At 50.1% G+C, this 25,268-nt stretch overlaps 1 protein-coding gene across 4 annotated transcripts; it reads right to left on the minus strand.

The window, feature by feature from the left end:
- Positions 1–780: 780 nt before the first annotated feature.
- Positions 781–24,640, minus strand: LOC140896394 (meckelin-like). 4 transcript variants are annotated; one of them, XM_073308134.1, is made up of 10 exons: positions 24,606–24,640; positions 14,610–19,812; positions 13,633–14,089; positions 12,844–12,946; positions 9,701–9,831; positions 7,907–8,644; positions 4,898–5,061; positions 3,463–3,565; positions 1,941–2,083; positions 781–1,467 (listed from the first exon to the last, which is right to left on the minus strand). In XM_073308134.1, exons 8-10 carry the CDS (start codon positions 3,551–3,553, stop codon positions 1,387–1,389), a joined length of 315 nt encoding a protein of 104 aa, XP_073164235.1. In that variant the 5' UTR covers positions 3,554–3,565; positions 4,898–5,061; positions 7,907–8,644; positions 9,701–9,831; positions 12,844–12,946; positions 13,633–14,089; positions 14,610–19,812; positions 24,606–24,640; the 3' UTR covers positions 781–1,386. The 4 variants fall into 4 exon arrangements, with proteins under 4 accessions (XP_073164235.1, XP_073164233.1, XP_073164234.1 ...); XM_073308132.1 differs by lacking the exons at positions 781–1,467; positions 1,941–2,083; positions 3,463–3,565; positions 4,898–5,061 and having other exon boundaries at positions 7,721–8,644; positions 14,610–14,708; positions 15,937–19,812; XM_073308133.1 differs by lacking the exons at positions 781–1,467; positions 1,941–2,083; positions 3,463–3,565; positions 4,898–5,061 and having other exon boundaries at positions 7,721–8,644; positions 13,633–13,731; positions 13,931–14,089.
- Positions 24,641–25,268: the final 628 nt, after the last annotated feature.

A 25,268-nucleotide genomic window follows, 5' to 3' on the forward strand; every position in this document is an offset into this window, starting at 1 on the left:
CAGCAAACACACTAAATCTTCATATATTCAAACCAAAACAAAGTGAAACAAGCACGGATCCTTTGCAGGAGGCTGTTTGCTATAGCCATGGGAGTCTCTGCCAATTTCAGCACTTGGTCACTCGTCCAGTTCTCTTTGTCCTAGAAACAGACAACACTTGCATCACAGCCCAAGTTGCTCTGGGATGGGCTGTTTCCTTCAGAAGTTTGGCTCCAGTGTAGGAAAGTGTCCCTATTCAGAAAAACACTTAAGCCCGTGCTTAATTTTAAGTGTGCCAGACTGTGTCCCTCCGAACTTGGGCCTGTTGATGGGTTGCCACTGGAATCCATGCTGTCAGTGCAAAACCAGCTGGAATTCCTGCATTTTGGCTGTGAATCCTGAGGCTCAGTCCAACCCTGGAATCAGAGCATGCGCTCCAGGTGGATCCCAGAGACAACGGCTGTGTGAAGTGAAATCAAAGCCCTGGCTTTAGCCTCAATCCTGCCCTGGAGGAATACAGGCTGTGTAACATAGCTGCTCTGTCTAATGCAGCTGCCCCTCTTCGTTTAAAGAAACAGCGCTATGTAGAATACAAATGAAAGGAATAGAAAAGCCCAGAATGATGCTGGACACACATCTGCCGGACACGCATCTGCCTGTGATTTACCTCCATTGGAGGTCAATAAACTATATTCTGCATAAGACTCGTGCCTAGTGAAGGAAAGGACTGAGCTGGTGTTTGAATTAGGTAGGGAGAGAGGATGTGTGAGGTGGTCTGTCCTCGGTATATCAGACCCCACTGAGCCCTTCTTGTAAATTACATTTGGGTTACCCTGCAGATTGCATCCATTGCCTGAGCTAAGCAGAACCCACCAGAGAGCTGTGCAGCTCAGATGCATTGTGTAGACAGCACATGGATTGCCATTCCCCTGCTCCTTTCAGATGTTTTCTGCTTCCTATTAAGAAACAAACAAAGCTGCTCCATAAAACCAGGGTCAGCGTCAGAGGGTGGCCTTTTGTCTCCCAATTAAAAATATACAAGCACCAAAAATCCCGTGGGCGTGGGTGTCTTATTCTGATGGCTAAATAACAGAGCAGGGTTTGATCAGCAGAAAGGAATCTTTCGGCTGTGAAATCAAAATACGCCTGGGAAACAACTTAAAGTGAGAAATAATAACAGTAGGGCTGCATGTTTCCTGGGCTGGTAGGAAGCACAGAGCTTTACCCATAGTAACTAGAGTGGAAAACTGCAGTGATCGTTCCATTCTCCCTTCACAGGCCAAGGACCGAGAAGGATCAAGGCTGCAAAGTCCTCGCTTCTAAAATTAGTTGTAGGGTCCTGGCATTCTTGCTTTGATGCTGGCACTGGGAAGAGGGGAGTAAGTGGCCACGGCTTCCTATTCACCTCTAGATCAGAAACTGCTTCTCTACTAGCGTTTTTGCTGCCAGATTTCTCCTTCCAAGCGCATGCCGCAGCATCTTCACCAACTGAAAGCAGAACAGAGCGTGTGGACAGCTGCAGACTCGGGCTAGCCAGAACCTGCCCTGGCAGCACCATAAAACCCCCACAGGCAGACCAAGCACTCTGAAGGATGCTGTTACACCACAGCCCTCACGGAAATGAACAATCTGATCAGAAGCTATGTTTTGCCACGGATTCCCAGTGTGAAGCGATTCTGACTATTCAACATGGCTGAACTCAGCCAAGCAGGGGATACACAGCAATAGTGGAGGGGCGTTTCAGCTGGGATGGGTTTCTGAGCCACTTTTAGAGACGGGTCTAAAAACGGAGGTGCATAAATGCCTATGATGTAATTATCTTGATTGTCGGCACTTGTTGGATCACTGTGCAGGCAAATCACTAGCTGTGATTAGCCTATTTGCAAATGAGGGCAGCATTTGGACACCTACTCGTTGTAGAAAACCTAGCACTTGGCATTAGCGCCTGCCGCAGGCTTTACCTTCTGCACAACAAAGGTGATGATTGTGGCCAGCATGAAATTCTGCGTTCCCAGGTCGACGACCGAGAAGAGCAGGGTGTCGAAGAGAAGCAAGGCCAGCTCGTTGTTGTAGAAGAGAGTCCTGCTGAACAAGGCACTGGCATCTGGGGGCAGGAAGAAGCTGCTTAGAGCATGGACGTCATGGACGACAGACGTCATGCCCCACAGGCGGGTGCATGAGGCCACGGTAGAGCCGTTAAACTCTGCTGAAGATACTGCTGTGGAGGGCACGACAGGCATGGCCCTATATACAGAGCCTGCAGGCATGATCCCAGCCCTAGCAACAGCACAGGGCTAAATCCGCCCCACCATGCTGCTCCTTCTGGACTGGGGAATACTTGATTTTTCCTGGGTGCATCCGGGGTGAAAGGAAGGCGGGGCAGGGTGGGGAGCACAGCTCCTGTGCTAAAAACAGGCTTGGTGCTGTCCATGGCTCTCCTTCCCCTTGGCTGGGGCAGGGAGAGTGCCCCCTCTTGTCTCAATGGGATGGGAGCCCCCAGCTCCTGCCAGGGCAGCATCCATTCCAGCAGGAGGTGAGAATGTTACAAAAATGCTTGCGGTGTCTGAACCCACAGGCAGCTGGGGCAGGTCCTCCTCAAGCTGGGCAGCCCTTGGGCATAGCTGGGGGTCACGGCCTCATGCATGGAAGACCAGGGCAGGTGGCTGAGTCAGCGACAGTGGGCTCTGGCACTGCACAAAGGGAGCAGAATCTGACCAAGAGAGCCCAGCCCCTATGTTGGCAGGAAGGTTTAAAGGCCCCTGTACCCTTGCAGGGCTCAAGTCCTACCTCTCAGATTCAGCTAGTAGAGAGCAGAGGACTCAGTCAGGTAGAATGAGAGATGCTCAGACCTGGCAGCTGCAGGAGGAAGGGGGAGCTGAGTGATCCTGGGTAGTGAGGTCTCGGGGATCTTAGAAGCCAATATCGTCCCTCCACTTGGGAACAAACGTTGGAAGTCTACAGTGGGGCACGCTCTGCCCACCCCTTCCCAACAGGTTGAGGTCTGTCACCCCATCTCCACCCCGGGCCAGCACTACCTGAATCAGCATGTGATGGATCCCAGTAGCTGTGACCGAATGGCACGAGTGACTGCAAGGCCTAGGTCAGGGGTTCTCAAACTGGAGTTCGGGTCCCCTCAGGGGGTCACGAGGTCATTACATGGGGGGTTGTGAGCTCTCAACCTCCGCCCCAAACCATGCTTGCCTCCAGCATTTATAATGGTGTTAAATATATGAAAAAGGGTGTTTAATTTTTGTTAGGGGGGTTGCACTCAGAGGTTTGTTATGTGAAAGGGGTCGCCAGTAAAAAAGTTTGAGACCCACTGGCTTAGGTGATTAACTCAGGACATTTCCAGTTTGCACAGAGCAGCTAACCCCTGAGCATCCCAGCCTGCAGCCACGCCTTGCTGATGTCTGCCAGCAATTAGAGGACCAGGAGGATTCACATCTGAGTAAATAAGCTCCCAAGAAGAGTGCAGCGAGCTACCTGTGTACAGAATGGACATGTCTACCGCTTCCTGGAACTCCATGTCCATGATGCCCTCCAAGAAGAACTTGTCCTTCACGATGTAGTCCATATCTCTGTATGCCTGGGGGAGAAATGCCAGTGCTGTCAGTGGGGTTAGGAGAAGTAGTGATGCACATGGCAGCCTCACCATGGTGTCCAAATAGCTCAGTGGGCCAGAGAGAAGAACATAAGAATGGCCATACTGGGTCAGACCAATGGTCCATCTAGCTCAGAGCTCACCATCTTCCCAGAGAGCAGGGTTCCATTATGCTAGGCGCTGTATATGCAAACACTCAGCAAGAGAAACAGTTCTGGCCCCCCGAAAGGTTACAGTCTCCCTAGACAGGGCAACAGAAGCATTCACCCCATTTTACAGGTGGGCAACTGGGACCACTGATCAAAGGTATTTAGGCTCCTAACCTCCTTTGAAATCAAGGGGAGTTAGGAGCCTAAACACCTTGGAGGATCTGGCCCTAAGTGACTTGGCCAAGGTCACACAGGGAGTCCGTGACAAAGCTGGGAACTGAACCCCAGAACTCCTGGTCAACGCCTCATCGCTGACAGCATCCTCCTTCCCCCATTCGGGAAGTAGTGGTTCTGGGTAGATATCAGGAGGGGATTCTTTGTCATTCCAAGAGTGACTGGGATCAGGAGCCATCTGCAGGGAAGGCAGCAGGGTGCTAGGGAATGGGCACTCCACCGTGTTTGGAGTTATCGTGTACAAAGTACACTGGGGCAGTTCCTACCGTCAGGTCCATGCATGCAATGCCCGCGGGCTGCAGTGGGAGGCATAGTTGAGGTTGGGGTTTGGCCCCTGAACTGCAGATTTGAACAGATACTACCGACAAACCTCGTGGCTGCACCCCCTGATCTGCTGCATGTGACTTGCTTCACAGCCAGCCGGGGACGGGGGGGTCAGCTGAGCAAGAGGTTCCTTGGAGAGGTAGGCCCAACCTGGAGTCATTTAACCAACCCCCACCCCAGCTCTTTGGGCATTGGGACCTAAATCGGAGCCATGACCTCCAATTCAACCCTTGTTGGGGATGAGCAAGCTGCTGGCCTCGGTATCAGACACCAGACCTGGTGCTATGCCTGGTGTCCAGAGCACCTATAAAACTTTTTGCTCTCCTAAAGTGCCGTTTATCGGATAATTTCAAAGCCCTTCATGAATATCAACTAATTAAGCCTCAGAACTCGCCTGTGAGAAAGGGACGATCATCCTTATTTTACAGCTGGGGAAACTGAGGCACAGAGCGGGGCAGCGACTTACTGAAGGTCACACAGTGAGTCAGCGACAGAGACTAAATGAACCCAGGAGTCCCAGTTCCCAGTCTCTTACTCCAACCACTAGTTCCCACTAAAATCTTAGGGTGGACACAACCAGACCTTTGGAAAAGGCAAATAATGGGCTCACGTGTTCAAGGAATGAGCTGAGAAATCGATTCAAGGCGTAATAACTCCTTAGTCTTTGCTCATGTAGGTCGACCCTGACTCTCACGCCTCTCGGGCCCTGCAAAGAAGGTTCCCAGAAGCACTTTCAGTTCACAGTGGGAGCCCAGGGAGCTCAGCTCTCTGCTTCTGAGGAAAAATAATTTGTTTTCATTCAAATTTTCACTTTGGCAGCAGGGATATTGGCTCAATTTTCACCTGCTGCTTTGGAGCCTTTGGTTTGCATGGCAGACACCCACAACTGGGGAGTTTTCAGTTATGACCCACATATGCCAAGATGTAGTTACAAGCAGCTGGGCAGCCTGTAGTCCTTAAAGAAATGGAATCAAAGGGACTTTGCAAGCATGCACCTCAACTCAGGTGAGAGTGAGTGATGCTGGTGACAGGTGGAGCTGTGCAAAACTCATCCAATTGGGATCACGGAAGTTTGGGCAATTGTATTTGCTCATTTGATTTGAATTCAAACAAACACAAACCTCAGCTCAGCTAGCCAAGTTCTAGTGGTTTTGAGCATCAGAACCTGACTTGGGCAAGAACTTATCTGTCCCAAAGGTTCCTGCATCTGTGCAGACTTTCCAGTGTGTAACAGAGCATGACACCAGTGACACTTGCCTCATTTGGGGTTTCCTTTAGAAAGGGTCCCAAGTCACAATTGTCGAGTCTGGAATGGATGGCTTTGGATAAGGGGCGTTGTTGCTTCAGATCATTACAGAGAGATGGGTCAGCTGCAGGATTCAGATCTGAACCATGGTTTGGATTCCAGCCTCCACCTAGGAAGTTCAGCTGTGTTTGGATCTGGCTGTAATGAACCATGGACGAATCCGGGACCTCCAGCATCAAAATCACAAAACCCTACCCCACTTGGATTACAGGAATAAGGGACAGATCCTCAAAGGTATTTAGACTCCTAATTTCCATTGAAATCAACTGGATGTGAAGAAGGGTTCCGCCATAAGGAAGATATGACCAGTTACCAATGCAGTGGCCAGTTATTAATGTGTTACAAAGGGTTTAGGTTTAGACCATCTCCCGTTGTGCTTTGAAAGTTGTGCACCGTTCTCTGTTAGGGTGTCTCCTGGAGCAGGGAGTTCAGAAATGGGGATGGAGAGATGAAGAGCAGTAAGAAGGTAAAATGCATTTGACAGCTGGAGACACAGTTAGGGTTCCAGGCTACTCCAACTATTCTCTAGCATCATCACTAAGGAAGGGCTGGATTTATCGTCATCCTTTTTTTAAGGTGTGACTGTGCTGGAAAGGGTTCTGATTTTTTTCCAACACCAGCCTTCACAACGGTTCTGGTAATAACACTCACAGAACTCAACATCACTGCAGGTTTCTTCTGCTCCTGTCTGAGAAATCTCGAGAGCAGAGGATTGAAAACCAACCCATGTAAAGAAAAGCATGAAAAAGCCAACAGTAAGAAGCCTAGCTAGCCCTGCAAAGGGCAAAATACCTCTGTCAAGGGCTGCGTTATCTTGTCATACAGCTGCCTGGCTCTGTCAGTGAGAAGCACCTCGAAGGTCTGAATGTCAGAGTTGGCCTCCAGACCTCTTAGAGGACACAGGTTCTCCTGCCAAGGGAGACAACTAAAGTGTAATCAGGGAAAGGCAATAATACTGTCTGGCATCTCCATAGGGCCGTAGGTCCCAAGATCCCACAGTCCTCTGCAGAGTGATTCCAGAATCTGTGCACAAGGATCACGTCACCCACTGCTAAAGGCAAAGACGAAGGCCTCTGCATTAAAGAAAACATAAATGAGGCAAGTACTGCCTACCTCCTGTGCCTTGTGGTAAACCCTGCACTGGCCCCCCTACGGATGGCAGCCCTCCAGATGCAGAGACCAGCAGGTTCGAGAAGGAGTGACTAGGAAGTAAGGCCGAACAAGGTGGCTGGATTACCTCCTCTTTCCTGAGGCAGGCATGCATGGCATCCATGCCCACATCTGCATGGCCATGCACGCTCCGCCCATGGATGTAGAAGCCGTAGCATCCGTGCATCAGGATGAAGACAGACACCTGCAGGGATGGAGAATAGGACGTGGAGGATGAGAAGCTCATGACATTTCTGGAGGTCAAGCGCAGAAACGTGCAGTGTGCACCAGCCTCCTATGCTTCATGATGCCATGTCCCCCCTCTTCCAAACACGCTTTGTCTGTGGTGGACACACTGAGCTGCTGGCAATCTATGGAGTAGACTTGGGTTACATCCAGTGCTTATACACTCAGAGCAGCTCTTCATGGTAGTAAATCAACCCGGAGCAAGGGGAGTTGTGGCAGCAAAGGGAAGGAGAGCTGTTACTCACTCGTTTCCTCCTCAACCTCAGACCTGTTCCAAATCGCTCGTTTTCATAGACCATTAGTATAAAGAAACCAAAAAGGCTTTCTGGGCGCATGGGAAATCCAAGAGTGGATGAAGATGCAGAGTGGGTTCCTAGCCACGCCACCAGCGCAGGGAGGAAGCACAGTGACCAGGCATAAGAAGAAAGCTGATACGTAGTATAAAGTACCTGGTGGATGGGAGACTTTACCCGGCACTGCCCCCAGCCCTTTAGGGTCAGGCTGTCAGCTGGCCTCTGCTTTGTGCCAGCATGAAATTCGTATGCACACCACTGAGCATGCACACCTGCATCCACAGGCCTAACTGCCCAATGTGTGTGCACAGTGCGGGTTGCAAGGTGTGCAAATGTAAGGTTTGTGTGCACAGAGTGGTGCATGTCCAGATTTTGCGCACACCCCCAAGGGGAGTCTGGCTGGAAATTGAGCCCTTTCCTAGTCCGGTGGAAAGTAAATTAGAATCTTAGAGTTCCCCTGTTTTAGTTAACGAGGGTGTTATTAGGGAGACAAAGAAACAAAATCATTTTACAATATAATTTGCATCTTAACAGCACCTCTTTACATGTTCACTTGGTGTAAATTTGGTGCAGCTCCATTGACTTTAGTGCATGTGATCCATCGCTAACCCAGGGCAAGACTCACATTGCTCATAGAACAGAGATCTACGAACTGATGAATCTTGTCTTCCACAAACCGCTCGTAGATGCCTATGAAAAACACCACCTGCAGAAACAGCAACACACAGCTGCACTGTTGTGACTTAGCAGAAGTTTCACATAACATGTCCCGGGAAGCAAGACAATACAAAGTTTCCTTTCCTCCCACCTTTTCGGGAGCACTCATTTTTGTCCATCACCGTGGCTCACGGGGGTAACACTTTTGCCACCAGGCCACAAGTTCAAGTCCCACACAAGTACATAGGCTCAAAGCCAGTGCTGACAGATGTTCCAGGGTTTCAGGCATTAATGCTAGATTGGATGATGACCCAAAAGTCTTTTCCTTTTCTAATCTCCATCATTCGTGCCGTAGTAGAGGAGTGAAAGGATGAAATGCTAAACTCTTTCTTCTGCCCATCTTTGGGCTGCCTAGGTGGAGATTAAACCCACACCCTTAGGAAAACTTTGATATCTGGCTGTGCCTCCCCTATCTCAAAAAGGGTCTGATCCTGAGTGCTCTTGGCTTCTTTCACACCCTAAATTTCCCCAAAGCACTTTTCCAACATGACAGGCAGAGCATAACCTGTGCAATTCCCAGTGCCAGCCAGAGAGAAGCAGCAATCCCAAATCTAAGGACTGGGCTCCAGGCAGCCAGGTAAGTGTCAGTGCCGGGGTGCAGATCCAGGTTCAGGTCTCGTGATGCGATGTTTTTCAAGCCCACAACCTGAAATAAAAACAGGTGAAGTAAATCAGAACCCCTACGTGAGATGAGTTCTCCAGGGGCCGCGAGGCCCCTAAGCCCATTGTAGGTATGAATAAACAACAACTGGCCATGGCAAATCCTGGAAGGTTACAGCAAACCTGGACTGTTCCCTGAATTCCTAACCCTTCTGCAAAAGTCTCCAGCATATAAGGCTTTCAGGTCCCAGGGTGATGGACAGGGCATAGAAAGGTTCCTGCTTCCTGAGCTCTTGGGACCAAATTTTCAACCAGCCTCTAAATCAGTGCCCACAATCTCATGCCCACAATTTTTTTTCCACATACAAAAACTCCCACATTGATCTGTGCAAATGGTGTGCATAATTAACTGCCTAATTTGCAAGTGTAAAATGCTGTTTGGGTGCACAAATACAAGTCACTGCAGAGGCAAGAAATTGGAGGTGCAAAGGTAGAGATTGCTTCTGGAAAAGGACTTAACCAAGAAACGGGATTCTTCTCTCACTTCCCAAATTTTGCCAGGCTCTGAACGGTCCATACCCAGAGTACCATGCTACATAGGCTCTCAGTCCTTAAAAGGAGGCATTTAATAAACGACTATACACAACAGACACAATTAACCAGGCTTCCACAAAGCCTAAATTCTGGCTTTGTCTCCTTTCTTCACCAGTGACCATAACCTGGTTGACTCACTCTCTCCACAGCACACAGAGACATCTGGTGGCTGCGTGCTATAACTGCAAGCCCATCTCATTCCACAGAGGGCCAGTCACTGAGATGCCGCCTCATTACAGATGCTCAGACTGGTTGGGATTAAAATACAAAACATGTCTCATTCTCCCTGAACCCTTGCCCAAAGCTCAGTCGAAACCTCAAACAAGCCTCCGGTTCCCCTCCGTGATCAGAGCTGCAGACTGACACACAGAATGGTGGCAGTGCTTTTCCATGGTGTCACGTCCGGAATTATATCTGCAGAGCGCGCCAGGGACTATGGATGGGTTGGTGCCAGATCCCAGAGGTTACTTACTTCCTCCAGGTGTCTCTCTCCCCACCTCCCACGTACCTCCAGGAGCAGTAACACTGCGAACAGCTGAAGCGATGGATTCAATTTCCTATGAGTCTGGATCTCATTCCACTCATTGGCTATCAGGAAAGTTCTCCAAATACTCACAGAGGAAGTGGCCCTCTGCCCTCCTAAGGGGAAAACAACACACTGATTTCAATTTGCTTTATTTTAAAAACCGGCACAGGCTCCTAGGACACAAAGCTCCACACAGTTGGGTTTCCCTGAGCCTCACTTCCATTAATTTACCACTCTCGATATGAAATCGTTACTATCAGAGGTGAGCTAGCTCCCAAAATAGCCGCCTGCCAAGCTGCCACTGATTTCCCAGAAGTGCAGAGGATCTGGAAGTGCTTTATAAACACTAATTAGCCAAGTCAGCAGCAACGCAGTCCTGTGCTGTACAGCAGGGATTATCATCATGTTCTTCAAAAAAGGGCCTCTCTTTCTGGGCTTTCGACACCTCGGGTGGGGGGGATTTTCAGAAGTCCTCAAGTCACTTAGGCACAAGTTAGTGGGATTGTGCTTCTAAATCCCTTCTGCCCAGATATTAAAAAGTATTTAGCCATTGCTGCAGACAGGGCTGCTCAGCCCCACAGAGGAATCAGGCTCCTTAATCTCTTTAGAAAATGAGACTTCAACATTGCAATGCTGAGTACAGCTTAGCATGGGGAGTGTGGGGGTGAAATCCTGGCTGTGGAAGTCAATGGAAAAAGTCTCATTGGCTTTGGTAGGGTCAAGATTTCACCCAAGCTGAAACTGAGCACCTAAAAATGGAGGTAACCCCAAAGCAATTTCTGAAAATCTGACCCTAAGGGGACGTCCACACTGCAGTCAGACAAAAAGCTAGCTTTGCTGTAGCTAGCTCAAGTAACACTGGCCATGAAGCTGTAACAGCATGGGCAAGGTGCTCAGCACATACCTGGGGTCACAGAATCATAGAATATCAGGGTTGGAAGGGACCTCAGGAGGTCATCTAGTCCAACCCCCTGCTCAAAGCAGGACCAATCCCCAACTAAATCATCCCAGCCAGAGCTTTGTCAAGCCTGACTTAAAAACTTCTAAGGAAGGAGATTCCACCACCTCCCTAGGTAACGCATTCCAGTGTTTCACCACCCTCCTAGTGAAAAAGTTTTTCCTAATATCCAACCTAAACCTCCCCCACTGCAACTTGAGACCATTACTCCTTGTTCTGTCATCTGCTACCACTGAGAACAGTCTAGATCCATCCTCTTGGAACCCCCCTTTCAGGTAGTTGAAAGCAGCTATCAAATCCCCCCTCATTCTTCTGCAGACTAAACAATCCCAGTTCCCTCAACGTCTCCTCATAAGTCCTGTGTTCCAGTCCCCTAATCATTTTTGTTGCCCTCTGCTGGATGCTTTCCAATTTTTCCACAGCCTTCTTGTAGTGTGGGGCCCAAAACTGGACACAGTACTCCAGATGAGGCCTCACCAATGTCAAATAGATGGGAAGGATCACGTTCCCTCGATCTGCTGGCAATGCCCCTATTTATACAGCCCAAAATGCCATTAGCCTTCTTGGCAACAAGGGCACACTGCTGACTCATATCCAGCTTCTCGTCCACTGTAGCTCCTAGGTCCTTTTCTGCAAAACTGCTGCCGAGCCATTTGGTCCCTAGTCTGTAGCGGTGCATGGGATTCTTCCGTCCTAAGTGCAGGACTCTGCCCTTGTCCTTGTCGAACCTCATCAGATTTCTTTTGGCCCAATCATCTAATTTGTCTAGGTTCCTCTGTATCCTATCCCTACCCTCCCACGTATCTACCTCTCCTCCCAGTTTAGTGTCATCTGCAAACTTGCTAAGGGTGCAATCCACGCCATCCTGCAGATCATTAATGAAGCTATCGAACAAAACCGGCCCGAGGACCGACCCTTGGGGCACTCCGCTTGATACCGGCTGCCAACTAGACATGGAGCCATTGTTCCAGGCCGGCTTGGACAGCCCGTGCTGCCAGGCTGTGATGGCGCAACTTCACTGCTATTGTTTTTGGAGCTATTTAAATCAAAGCCATACCTCTGACTGCAATGTAGACGCACCCTGAGTGACTTCACTGAGGCGGCACAGTTAGTCACCCACCCAGTCAGGAATCGAACCCAGGAGCCCTGACCCCTCTCCCCCCAGGCTCAGTCGACCACGTTGCCCTCCCCTGCTTGCTAAGTGAAGGGGAGCCAATGAGCATTCCATTGATATTTCTGCAACACTGATGTTTGATAATATCCTTCAGCACTGAATCCTCAAGAGAGAAGTGGAAAGGGCACATGTGCAGGGCTGGCCCTCTGTGTGCGCGCATCAGGGTGGCTGGTCCCTGTGCCAGCTCGTGCCAGAACAGATGCTCCCAATTTGGTCAGTTAAGAGGGTGGGGCAGCACCTGGGGGCGGGGGTTATAAAGGAGCAGGGGAATCAGAGAGGGGAAGTCCTGATGAGAATCAGCGAGGAAAGGTCGGGGACTGCAGGGGGTCTCTGGGGAAAGCTGCCAGGAGCTCTCTGCAGGCCCCCTCTGAAAGGAGGAGGAATGATCAGGAAGCCAGTGGAGGGGCTAGCCAGCTGTCCATCCTGAGCCGGAGAGCCAAGGCCAGAGAAGGCTGAAGGCGGCAGAGAAGGATAGCGATGACTGCCGGCTCTCAGAGCCGGGGCGAGCGAGGGGCGCCAGGGACGCCGGGTGGAGCCCAGGTGCCGGGGGCTGTAGTTGGTGTATTGCCTGGGTTATTATGGTGTTGGGACTTCTTATGTGCCTGGGGCTTTTTTCTATCATAATTAACCCCACAAGGGCCATTTGCACAAAGAAAGACTGTATGGACTATTTCCGGGGACTCAGTAGGAGAGAAACGGAGGCAGGTTTTCAACCGAACACCTGGTCGAAAAGGGACCCTCTCCAGCCCAGTGAAAATGAGCGAGTGAGTGAGGGTGGGGGAGAGCGAACGACAGAGGGAGGGGGGGATGGAGTGAAAGGGGCGGGGCCTTGGAGACGGGGCGGGGCAAGGGCATTCGGTTTCGTTTGGTCAGAAAATTGGCAGCCCTAATTCATGCCGTGGCGTGCTGCAGGAGGTAGCTCCAGTCAGGGCTGCTCTATGACAGGGTGGTTTATAAACACAGAGGGCACAGAGAGTGAAAGGTTGAATTGACCTGCCGGTGCTTTAAATGCTGGTTTCTCCTTTGGCTTTTCCCAGGCTATCAGGAAGATGGAGACTGTTAGCTGGGTGATCAGGAGATGAAGCAAGTCCACAGCCTGAAATGAGAGCAACCAGAAAGGTTTAGCTCATTACCACACAGCCAGTCAGCATCGCAGTCTCACTCTAGCCAGGGCCGGTTCAGCCAAACCTGGGGACCCTCTGTGAAGCCATTTCTTTGGGGGGGGGGGGCTGCAAAAGCCCAGACCTTCTCCCACCTGCCCCAAACTGCAAACTGCTCATGAAGGAGAAGCAATCCCTGGGGCAGAGAGAGGTGCAGGCAGCTCAGATTAGGCAGGTAACTACTACAATGCTGTGGGAGGGTGTGTGGGGATGGAGCTCCGCATACGCTGACCCATACACCAAAACGCAAGCCACCGGGAGCACCAGAACTTCAACCAGCTGCGAAGCTCCGTGGCTGCAGGGCCAACAGCCTGTCTGAGCTGGCCCTGGCTTTAGCAAAGGGACCCCAGGAGCTGCCCAGAATCCCAAGCCAAAGGCCACAGCTAACTTACAGATAAGCTATGAGAACCTATGAGATCTCCTGAGAAGAGGCTGTTTCCAGGACTGTGGGCTTCAGACAGGCTGGAACTGCAAAGAAAACAGCATTTCCCCAGTATTTTGGCTTCTGACCTACTCTTAGGCGGGTTTTGAAACTTTTGAGACACGCTGTCCCACCCTCCCAGGCCGACCCCTGCCCCGCAGCAGCCAGTTCTGCCCTCTCTCCACACGCTCTCCTGCTTACCTTTAACACAAAAGCGCAGGACAAGTAGATAATAAAGTTGGTTTCTATTTGACTGCCTGCCGGGGGCACCATAACCTCAACCGCTGAAGACTGCTGACCCTGTGGATGGATTAAATGAATTTAGACAGAAGGAGAAAAAATTTTGTCATTTCTTGCAGATCAAGGAAAATCTGGGGTCACACTCCACCCATGGGCAGAGAACTGCTGCTCTAGCCCACTGTGTAGATTCCCCAGTGCTTTGTCTATCAGATTTTTAATATCCCAAGCAACTGGGCTTCCATCACTTGCTGCGGGGAACCTTTCCACAGTCCAGTTGATCTCCCTGGAGGAATGAGATGTTCCATCGTCTCTTTATTCCGAGCCTGCTTCAACCTGCAGCAATCTGGCTGGGCTTGATCCTGTGCTTTGGCACAGACTCTCCATGTCCCTGAAGGCAGGCATATAAAAAATTCAGACTCTGAAGATTTAAAAAAAAAACAAAAAAAAAAACAGGAGTACTTGTGGCACCTTAGAGACTAACAAATTTATTTGAGCATAAGCTTTCGTGGGCTGTGTGACTTGATACCAAATCTATCAAGCACCAAGCCAGCCAGATCACAGTGAGCCCCAGAACTAAGCCAAGAGGCCGAGTAGCTAGGGCAGGGGTTCTCAAACTTCAATGCAGCGTGACCCTTTTCTGATAACAAAAATTACTACATGACCCAAGGAGGGGGGACCAAAGCCTGAGCTCACCCGAGCCCCACTACCCCGGGTTGGGAGGCCAAAGCTGAGCCCCAGGTGGTTGGACATGGGCCCTGGGTGGTGGGACTCAAGCTTTGGCTTTGGCCTGGGCCCCAGCAAGTCTAAGTCAGCCCTGGCGACCCCATTAAAATGGGCTCGCAACCCACTTTGGGGTCCTGACCCACAGTTTGAGAACCGCTGAGCTAGGGACTCAGGAAAGAACCAGGCAAAATGCACAAAGAAACACAGCAACTCACCTTGAAAACAATGAGCCAATAAATTCCCATCCCCAGGGCGACCACGAAGAAGGTGTTGGCCAGGGCCCCAGCAAAGAAGGCAAAGAACTTGACTAAAATCTGGGGAAGGAAAAAGGAAATGGACAAATATTGGGAGGAGAAAAACCTTTATTATGTGTGTTGGCTTGGCCCTTGACCTTTGTCTTGGGGTCAACTGCTGGAACTTGGAATCCTTTTTACATCCAGAAGGATCTCAAAGAGCTTTACAGACCATGGGCCAATTCCAGCATGGATGTTAGCAGGAGCTGCACCTGTTTTTGCCAGGGATGAGTGTGGTCCTAAATGCAGCAATCACTCCCTCCAGTAGGAAATGTGTGTTAGATCAAGCAATTCCCGCACTGTGTATCTGAAACTCCTAATCAATAGCAGAGCAGCTTTCAGCTGGCTTAATGACATCATCTCAGAAGCTGCTGGATCAGCAACGCTAATGCAGCTGTATAATGGCCATGTGGAGAGTTAATGCAGGTGCCTCTGTCCCAGAGTAATAGGGAGGAATTTCCCCTCTCTCTAGTGCTTTCCATCCGAGGATCTCAGACACTTTATAGACACTAATGACTGAAACCTCTGACTCTATTTGGGGCTGGTGTTATTATTCCCATTTTACAGAGGGCAAAAATGAGGCAGGGACTGGTTAGAACCAGGAGTAGAACCCAGCGTTCTAATCCCCAGGTTTCTATTGTACCCACAACTTTGTGTATGGAGCTCTTAGCCCTGCCTTTGTGTCCGTACGCACTGTCCTTTAATCCCAGAGTAAAGAGCAGCTCGAGGTGAGGTTTAAAGAGATTGATTCAGAGGAGAGGGGGGAACCACAGGAAAGGGTAACCCCTCCAAACCCCAGAGAGGTGCATGGAAACAGAGTGTGGAGCAGACCAGGAATGGATGTACACAGTGGGAGCAGGGGAAACATAATAGATGTACCTGAGCTCACGGAGTCTGGATAGAACAAAATCAGTGGAGCAGGGAAGGAGTCAGAAAGTAGAGGCTACTTTGAACTGGATTCAGACCTGGATAGAAAGCTGGTGGAGTTGACCAAGGACATGGGTGTGATCCTGCTTCCTAATGACATACCAGTTGGGCTGAAGCATTTTAGACCTCATAAAATCTAGCAAGTAAGGACGGAGGAAGACCATGAGATAAGGAATTTACAATAGGCCAGTTGGGAATTGGGGAAACACTCAAGTATATTTGCAGTCTCAGAGTTGGGGTATCATCACATTCTGGCAATGTTCAGAAGGCAGCAATATGCAGTGTACAGGCACATATCCAACATTTATGATCTATTCCTTACTGTAAAGCTTATATTCTGAAGTCTAGACCTCCGCACCCAACTGCTGGTCTTCAGCAAGGCGTACAAGGCTGCCAGAGAGCCCAGGATGGCAAGTGCTATCTGTCAGAGAAAGAAGTTGTCATTCTTTCCAGAATTCAGAGGAGAAGGCAATCCATTGGAGGGATAGAATCACATCTTCACTTGCTTAGGCTGAACACCCACTCCTCAGGCAGTCAGGCCACATGGTAGAACGGTCCCTGTTCTGGCCTTAAAATCTATACATTTGTAAACAGGGTGACTAGGTGGTTACAAATCCAACCTGCATTCACTCATTAGCATACATGAGTCCTGTGCACATGTGAGTCACCGTTCCATATGATGTTCTGGAGGCTAAAAGCTCCTCTTACTACTGCGTTTTCAGGTCTCTGGCTTTCCCTCGTTGCTTATCATGGAGTCCAACCCAGATCCCCACGGGACCTCCTTTGGTGTCCTGACTGGGTGTCATGGCAGCCTTCTTTTTTATTTCTTGAAGGCTGAACACATGCAGCTCCCCAAGGCTTTCCACATCCATCATTCCCTTCATGCCCCAGAACAGCCTGGCTGACTCCTCCAGGCAGTTTCCCGCATCTGGGTGACCTGTGGCCCAGAGTGCAGCGTGTGCAAATGATTATTACTCACATCTGTGTCTCGCTGAGACGTTCCAGGACTGTATGTATATGACACTGCAAACGATACTTGGAAGGGAAAGAAAGTGAGCAAGGGAGGCAGCAGGAAGGCAGCGTAGGACTAGAGCTTGAATTGACAGCGCTGGCCGGGATTTCCAAAAGTGACGTATGATTTTGAGGGGGCCTCAATGGTGCAATTTTCAGAAATCGCTGCGCACCTGTCCTCGGAAAAATCAGCTGTGTTTAAGGTTGCACACCCCAAAAGTCACTAGTGACTTTGGAAATCATGACCCGTATGGGCTTTAACAACAATGGTGAGCATCACGGATGGTCCAGACCCGGAAATCTCAATACGTTTGTCTAACCAGACAATGAACTTGCCTGGCAAAGTCCTGGTGGAAACAGGCTGCCACCATTGCTCACAAAGACCTTGTCTACAGTGGCAAAAACATTACCCATAATTCACCCTAGTGATAGCAGCGGAAGCATAGTGTAGGCAGGACACAGAGGCTTTTACCACCATGTTGGCAGCATCTGCTCAGAACAAGAGACATCAGTGTGGTAAACATTTCAGAGTCCGCTTCTGCCCTGCCCCCAATATTGCATTGGCTACTGCTTGGGGAGCTGCCCGCCGGCGAATTATTTATTGTGTGTGTTTATGGTAGTGCCTAGAGCCTCCGACAGAGATTGGCGTACCAGGCACTGTGCAACCCCTAGGGAGAGACTGGCCCTGCCCCAGGGAGCTTACAGGGTAGCTGGACAAGACGGACCAAGGGTTGGAGGGGGAATAGAGATAGAGAGAGAAGTGAGTCACCCAAGATCACTGGTAGAGCCAGAAATAGAAGGCAGGTCTCCTGACTCCCAGTCCAGTGCTCTACCCACTAGACCATGGTGCTGACAGTTGCCAGGGCAGATGCATGCAGCCTTTGAGAAAGCTGATGGGCACAGTGAAATGTGCATGCCCCAGAAGATGGAATCAGTTGGGTGGTTGCCAGGTGTTTGTTCCTCTGGCAGGGTCAGACCATAAGTTCCCTCCGCCCCATCCCAGGTTGTTACAGGGGTTCCAGGCCCATTAATGTCACCAGCTGATGATTCAATGCTATGGTGATGGGTGCCCCATCTGTGGGATTTGTCACACAGCACTGGCAGGAGCATACAGCAAGTAATAATAGCTAAGCTGTCCCATGAATGAGGCACTTAGATGTCCGAGTGACCTAAACTGCACTGCTAATGAGTGTGGGCGCAAAGAGACAGGCCCGATTAAGGCAGGGCGGAGAACTCGGCCCTATGGGAGCAGCTGAGCTCACAGGGCAGGCATCTTTCTCTGGCTCAAAGAAATGAGCAACCTCTTCCAAAAAGGATGCCAGTGCTGCCTCAGAGACTGGCACGTGGGAAGCCCATGAGTGGCCGGTGACCCACTCATGCACCGCCCCAAACCCGTCCGACCAGGTCCAGGAACACGCAGGAGATTCCCCCCGTCTGAACAGCTTCAGCGCAGGTCTCCCACACCGGCCCCAGAGCCACCATCGGTCTTAGCCTCTTAATGCACAACTGCACACAGCCCCAGCCGCCAGCCTCCCACATGGCACAGAGGGCGAGTTTGTTACATTTCCTACCTGGCTGGCAAAGTGTGGGCTCAGGGAGAGGAGGCACAATTGAACTCAGTCTCAACCCGGACAACATCCGAGCTCATTCGCGGCTCTAATTATCACCTGCTGAAACAACAGCTGCCAAGTGCTGGGGAACTCAAAGGAAAGTCAACCAGGTCTTGTTGTTTCAGCTGCTTCATTTCACATTATTTCTCTCCCTCTCTCCCCCTCTCCCCCTCCTGCCAAGGGAATCCTGGGGTGCCACAAACTTGCCTGCGCTGTTGCAGTGCTATCTTGCTTCGCATACTTCACTGTCAACAGGAAAACAGACTGGTCTCCTGGGCTACTGGTTGGCAAGTCAACACTGCACAAGCCAGCGTAAGAGGGAAAAAACAGAGAGGGGTTATCTGGGGGACAGAGCAAATAATTGGAGAGACGAACAATGAATTTTAATGAAACCTCTGTAGGAAATGAGTGGAGGGAGTTGAGTTAATTGTGCAGAGCAGGATGGGGAGATTAGAATTCTTTTTGCACAGAAGATGGCGAGTCTCAGCACGAGGGGAGACGTATAGATCATGATCTCCTTGGGGAAGGTGATAAAGGAGGTGCTAGCTGTAAGTGGCAAGGAATACGCTAGAGAGGGGATGGCTGGTTATAAACACCATCTCCTCTGGGCAAACCAGGCTGTCTGGGAACCCAGGCTTTGGTCTCGCCGATGGGGCGGTCGGCGGGCGGTGCTGCAGAGCTGTCTGTATAGGCGATGAGGTTACCCATACAAATAGCTCAGCTGTGTTCTGCCAGCACTCCTGGGCACTACATTAACGCCAGGGTTGCTAGCCCTGTGTGGGTTCAAAATGCAGGTAGCTGGTCTGGCAGCTTGTGGGCACCAGGCATGGGGCTGTGCAAAATCCCCAGGTTAGGTAGAAGCAAAGCTTGCTGAGACTGCCACAGAGCATGCTGGGACTGTGTCCTAGGAGCCTACTGTCTGGTGGATCTCACTCACTGCTTGGCTGGGGGCACTAATCACATTGCATGGGAGCAGACCAAGGCCTGGACACACATTCCACAAAGATGCTTTTATTGGTCATTACCTAGCAAGTGGGTCATATATGGTAGGGCAGGTCCTCGCCCCTTACCTCGGGGCTCTCTGGCTCCACCTAGCTGTGTCTCTCTCTCTGCGCACTGGCTGTGGACTCCCCCCTAGGGGGTGGAGCTACAAGTCCCAGCATTCTAATTAAAGGGCCAGTCCTTATATTTTAACCCGCGGGATCCTGACACACTGCAGGGTTCAATCTCTTCCTGATGCCAGAGAAGAAAGGTTATTGAACCACCTACCACGATCAGTCTTTCAATTCTGTGTGCTCCGGGGCTTGCCCTCCTACAGAGCCAGCCACGCTGCACCTAATTTTCCTGGAGAAACTCCTGTAACATCCCTTCTTTGTGACAAATGTGGGGGAACAAAAATCGATGGCCGTCAAAGAGGCTGAGCCGGTGACTGTCCCAGTGGCCTGCCCATGCCCTTTACCTTAGGAGCAGCTCTGCTGCCAACGTGACAGATGCTGGTTGAATGGATAGGTTCCCTTGCCTGCCCGAGAGCCCATCAACTAGAAAGAATCTTCTTAGCCTCTGAGACCTCAGGGAAGCTGAAAGAAACATGCAGAGAGAAGGGTTAGCTGCATACACAGACGCACCATTTCTGGTAGCCAGGGCATTCAACCAAAATGCAATCTCAGAGAAGGGCTGCAAATGTAATGAGCACTGAGCTACCTATTTGCAGAGACACCATAAATGCCAGCTAGCTGCACACCCCACATATGAAGAACCAGGGATGAGAACACACATCTGCTCCAAGACAACTTACACACCCTTATAACCAGCCCTATCACATCCCGCCCATCAGCCTGTTCACTGGTAATAAGACTACCTAGCTCTCAGCTAGGGCTTTTCATCAGTCGATGTCAAAGTGCTTTACAAAGGAGGTCAGTGTCATTACCCCCATTTTACAGATGGGGAAATTGAGGCACAGAGAAGAGAAGAGACTTCCCCAAGGTCACCCAGGAGGCCAGCACCAGAGCCAGGAATAGAATGCATGTCTCCTGAGTCCCAGTAGCAGCAGAATTCCAGTCTAGCCCTCAGACTGAAATGAGAATGGCACAATGTCCTGCTTTTTGATAGCAATAAATTCTCTCTCCCTCCAACATGGAATTAGTTTTCCTGATCTGTGGCTTTCAGGCTCATTCTTCAGGCACTTTGCATGCCTGCATAGCCCCTAGAGCAATCCCATAGGAGTCAATGTAGACTCTCTGGAGTAAAATTCTAAACATGCTTAAGAGTTTGCAGGACTGAATTTGCTTTGGTTCTTTTTGCAGAACTTCATAAGGACAAATCCAAACCAACATAAATCTAGTGAGGAAGCTGGTAACCAACTTAGGTTCCTTACCAGATATAAGAGGTGGACAATATATAACATTGTTTTTTAAAATGAAATGTGTCTGTTTTCATGTTCACAAACTTCAGCACAAAAGGTCACATTTGGTGTGAGAATTTCTGCATTTGCAAAACCAAACCAAACAAACCCCACCATTTTGACAAGTGGAACCCAAAATGCATTGCATTTGCTTGAGCAAAGAGTAGGATCCCCCACCCCTATCACTAGCTGGCCTTAATGTTACTTTGCACTCACTTAGCCCCTTCCAAATGTTGTTATAACTATGCCAGATAGCCTCACTAGAAGGCAGGTATACATAGCATCATCCCCCATTTACAGATGGGCAGTCTGTGCTTCAGAGGTATTAAGGGCAAGAGTTTCAGACTCCTCCAGGCACAAAAACAGAATAAAAAATGCACACACATTTGTGTGCCTAAATTGTGTGCACATTTACCAAAATCTGCAAGAGCAAATATGCTAATTGTGCATGCAAGTGACTCAAAAGACTGGAACTGATGATAAGTATTCCCCCATTTGTGCACAACGATGGGTCTGAAAATCCAGACCCAAGGGACTTGGGCAAGTCCCCACAAGTCAGTCTGCAGTGTAGGTGTAACTGTGTCGGTTCCATGATAGTAGAGAGACAAGATGGGTGAGGTAATACCTTTCATTGGACCAACCAAGTCAGTATCAGAACCAGGATTACAAACTAGGTCTTTTGACTCTCAGTTCCATGGGCGGCGGGTGAACGTGCCACTGGGGGAGGCTAGCCCTCGACACCTCCCCCTCTGCCCGAGGCCCACCCCTTCCCTTCTGCCCCCCCCACCCAGAGCGCAGTCCCCCACACAACCGCTGGCCCCCCTGCACGGCCCCAGAGTGCCGGGCAGGCGGGTAGCGCAGCTAGAGCGGCCCAAGCCCCCGCACACCCAGCCCTGGGCCTTGCGCACATTGGCCCCAGCCTGCCTGCCCCAGCCTCTCGGCCACAGAATAGCAGGAAGGGAACTGGAATTAGACAGGAGTGGGCTTTGTGGTGGAGCGTGGGCAGGGCTACGCCAGGCTGTTTGGGGAGGCACCGCCTTCCCCTGCCTTTGCTATCCTCCACCCATGCTCAGTCCTCTGTCTGAGGCACTAAACTACAGCGTCTCCAGGAAAATCACTTCACAAAAGATTCCTGTTTGCAAAATAGCGATTGGAAAAAATGATCAAATTGAGAAGATAAATCCTAAACACACCAGCATGGACCTAATGTTTGAGAATCAGGTGTGATCGGAGCAGGCAGTACAAGGATTGCATAAGCAACCTGTGTATTGGTTCAAATGGCCAGCTAGCTATTGGCATATGGTAATTGTGCATGCAAATTAGGCACCCAATTGGACACACATTTTTGTGAGAATAAATTGCATTTTAAAGGTTTTCAATTTGAATAGAGAAAAGTTTCACTAATTACACAGGGATGGCCTTTTTCACTGAGCAGCATCAGTTTTACAGCCAAAGTCCTAGCCAGCAGGAGACGATCTTCCAGACAATGGAGGCCAGTTTCAAATTCCAGGGGCACAAAGTGGGTCTAAAAAGTCTTTCCTACGTCTATTTCAAGCAGATAAAGGTCTTAAGATTCATGACTCCGTTTTAAAAACACTAAAGGCTAATGGGCTGGAACATACTGCTGCCTCTCAATCACTCATTACACAAAGAAATAGGATCTGACAGGGAATAATCCACACAACAACCAACGTGACGTCATCTGTGCATGAGAATGAAATGTAAGGTCACCAGGCCAAGGCACAAAAGCGAGGGCCAATAGCCTGTGCGCTTGGGCCAGACACAAGCCTATGGGGATGCCAGAGCAAAAGAGCTTGAACAGGGGAACGGGTACGATGGATCAGCTGCACAAGACTTGGCCATGTGGTGGAAGCAGCCCAGAATTAACTTGCCATCAGCATGGTCAGTGAAAACAGGGAACATTTCATCACATGGCTAATGACTATTTGCATCGACCTAACTATGTTGACTTAACTCCACCTCCGCAAGAGGCATAGCGCTTAAGTCGGTGTAGCAGACAAGTTAGATAGGGATCAATATTTTAGTGTAGATGCTTACAGCAGAGATCCCTAAACAGTGGGGCGCGCCCCCCTAGGAACATTTGGGGGGGATATGGTGGGGCCTGGGCCAGCCTCCACATGGGGCGGGGAGGGAGCACCACCCAGCCTTGCCCGCAGCTCTGCTCTGGCCACGGCTCTGCTCCAGGCACCAGCCCCAGCCCCCGGCCATGGCTCCATTCCAGGCCCCTGTCTCAGCCCACTTAGCCCTGTCTGCCTCCTGCCCCCAGCTCTTAGCCCCGGCTCGGGGGAAGGGGGCGGTATGGACAAGGGTAAGGGTGGGCGCAACCATGAAAAGTGTAGGGATCACTGGCTTACAGAGTTAGGTCAACCTAACTCTGTAGTATAGAAAACAGCTCAACGAACGGTTTCAGAGTAACAGCCGTGTTAGTGTGTATTCGCAAGAAGAAAAGGAGGACTTGTGGCACCTTAGAGACTAACCAATTTATTTGAGCATAAGCTTTCGTGAGCTACACGAAAGCTTATGCTCACGAAAGCTTATGCTCAAATAAATTGGTTAGTCTCTAAGGTGCCACAGGTACTCCTTTTCTTTTAGCTCAGTGAATTTAATCCTGTGCTTGAGGGCTTTGCTGAATCACGGCAATAGAGAGTCTCTCTCCTCTCCGCATCCAGGAGACCTTTGTACTATCCTCATGCCAAATCTGTGATTAAGTGCCCCCACTCCTCCCAGCTCCATACCAGCATTACCACTGTGTCCCTTCCGTGATCTGTTCACTAATAATCACAGTTACCTCTATGCAGCTACCATGGTGCAAGGTTAGTTGCCCAGCCAGAATCAGGAATGGGAGGTGTGGGCACCAAAGCCTTGGGGCTAATATTGGCGTTATGGGTGACTAAATATCCCTGAGTTTGGGAAGGCTGGGTCCTGTGGTTAGCCAGTAAAATACAGATCACACACTGAACACTGGCTGTTACATTCTGTTCCCTGGCTCTAGCAACGCACTTTGTACCCTGCAGGTTACAATAAGGACACAGGACAATGTCTTTTCATCACAGGAGCCATGCAGCAAGTAGCACCAAAGGCCTATGGGCAGATGATCACCTGAACTGAGCATTCAATTGCTGAGCACCCAGCGGGGGGTTTCCACCATCGTCTTTTACATGCAAAGGGTTTTTTTTTTAAATGATGCTTTGCAAACACTGACAAATTCAGCCTTGTGGGGAAATGACCTTGGCCCCCCCATCTCTGTTTGCTCATCTAAGAAATGGGAAAAAGACCAACATGGTCATCAGTGACTTTCAGGTGCCCATCTTGAGACAATTAGGTGTTAAGCAGCAACAGCTCCTCTCATCTTGAGTGAAAAGACAGGGTTCTAGGCGTCTCGAGTTGGGTGCCCAAAACTGGAGATACCCAGAATTAGAGGCTGCTTTTGAGCATTTTGGCCTAAGTGACTTGCCCAAAGCCACAGGGAATCAGGGCAGTGCCACGATTAGATCTGCTGACTCAGAGTCCCATGCATGAACCACTACACCACACCACCTGTCTGAACTACGGAGGCCTTTAGATGGCCAGCTAACAGACCGCCATGATTGGCTGCACACTCTCTGGTGCTTTATAATGCAAAACGACACCTGTTCAGTCTTTTTCCTGCAGATTTGCTGGATCCCTGCTCATTAAGAGCGGGCCCGTGGAGCGTAAATGTCAAAGCAAACCAGGCAGTCTGAGCTAGGCCCATTGCCTTACAAGGATTCATTAGTCCTGCCTGAGCTCTTGGCAGAACAGGTACTCGGCTAATGAGCTCCAGCACCGCTCCTCGCTGTGGTTGGGAGTAGCAGTGGATCCTTCCCAGCTAAACAGAAATATTAGGAGTCACAGAGAAATGTTCAAAGCTGAGAAGCAAAAGAAAATCAAGACAGGGAAACCAACGCTCTCGCCAATAGAGAATCTCACCCGGGCTATTCAGCTGCAGCTGGGGATTCGCTACAGGGACCGGCCACAGCCAGTTCCCCTTGTCACTGGAGAACTGCAGGAACATCTCGTAAAAGACGGGCTCAGGGACTCGTCTCAACAGGTTGGACACCTGTACAGTGCACTGTAAAATAAAACCATGACAATGCTATAACAAAGATGCTGTGTAATTAGCCTTCCTTTGCCCAGATGCAGCTTTATCTGCACCGCAGAGACTTGTTCCGTTTTTAAGCAGAAAAAGACCCTGCGATTTCCACTAACATTTACTGCCTGGGATTTGGGGGCTATTCAGCCCCTTAGATTACGCTCTGGTCTCGATTGAAAGTCTGGCCCTCAGAGAAAAATTCTCCTCTCCTATGCAGTTCGGCTTGATGAGACTCATTCCCAGCCTGGGGATTCCTGGGACACAGGGAATGTCAAAGCTAGACAGATAAGCCACTCGCCCAAGGACCCAGAGGACATCTGTGTCAGGGCAGAGACTAGATTCCCAGATCCCCAGTGCTGGCATACAGACACAGACGTATTAAACAGCAGTATCTGACTGTAAAGACCATGAAAAGATTGAGCATTATTTCAAAATTCATTAACCCCAGGGGGCAGAAGAGTCTTGGGCGCAAGGGAGGAAAATAAATCACTAGCTCTGGA

The sequence above is a fragment of the Lepidochelys kempii genome, chromosome 12 (genome assembly GCF_965140265.1).
Source record: "Lepidochelys kempii isolate rLepKem1 chromosome 12, rLepKem1.hap2, whole genome shotgun sequence".
NCBI classification, from domain to species: Eukaryota; Metazoa; Chordata; order Testudines; family Cheloniidae; genus Lepidochelys; species Lepidochelys kempii.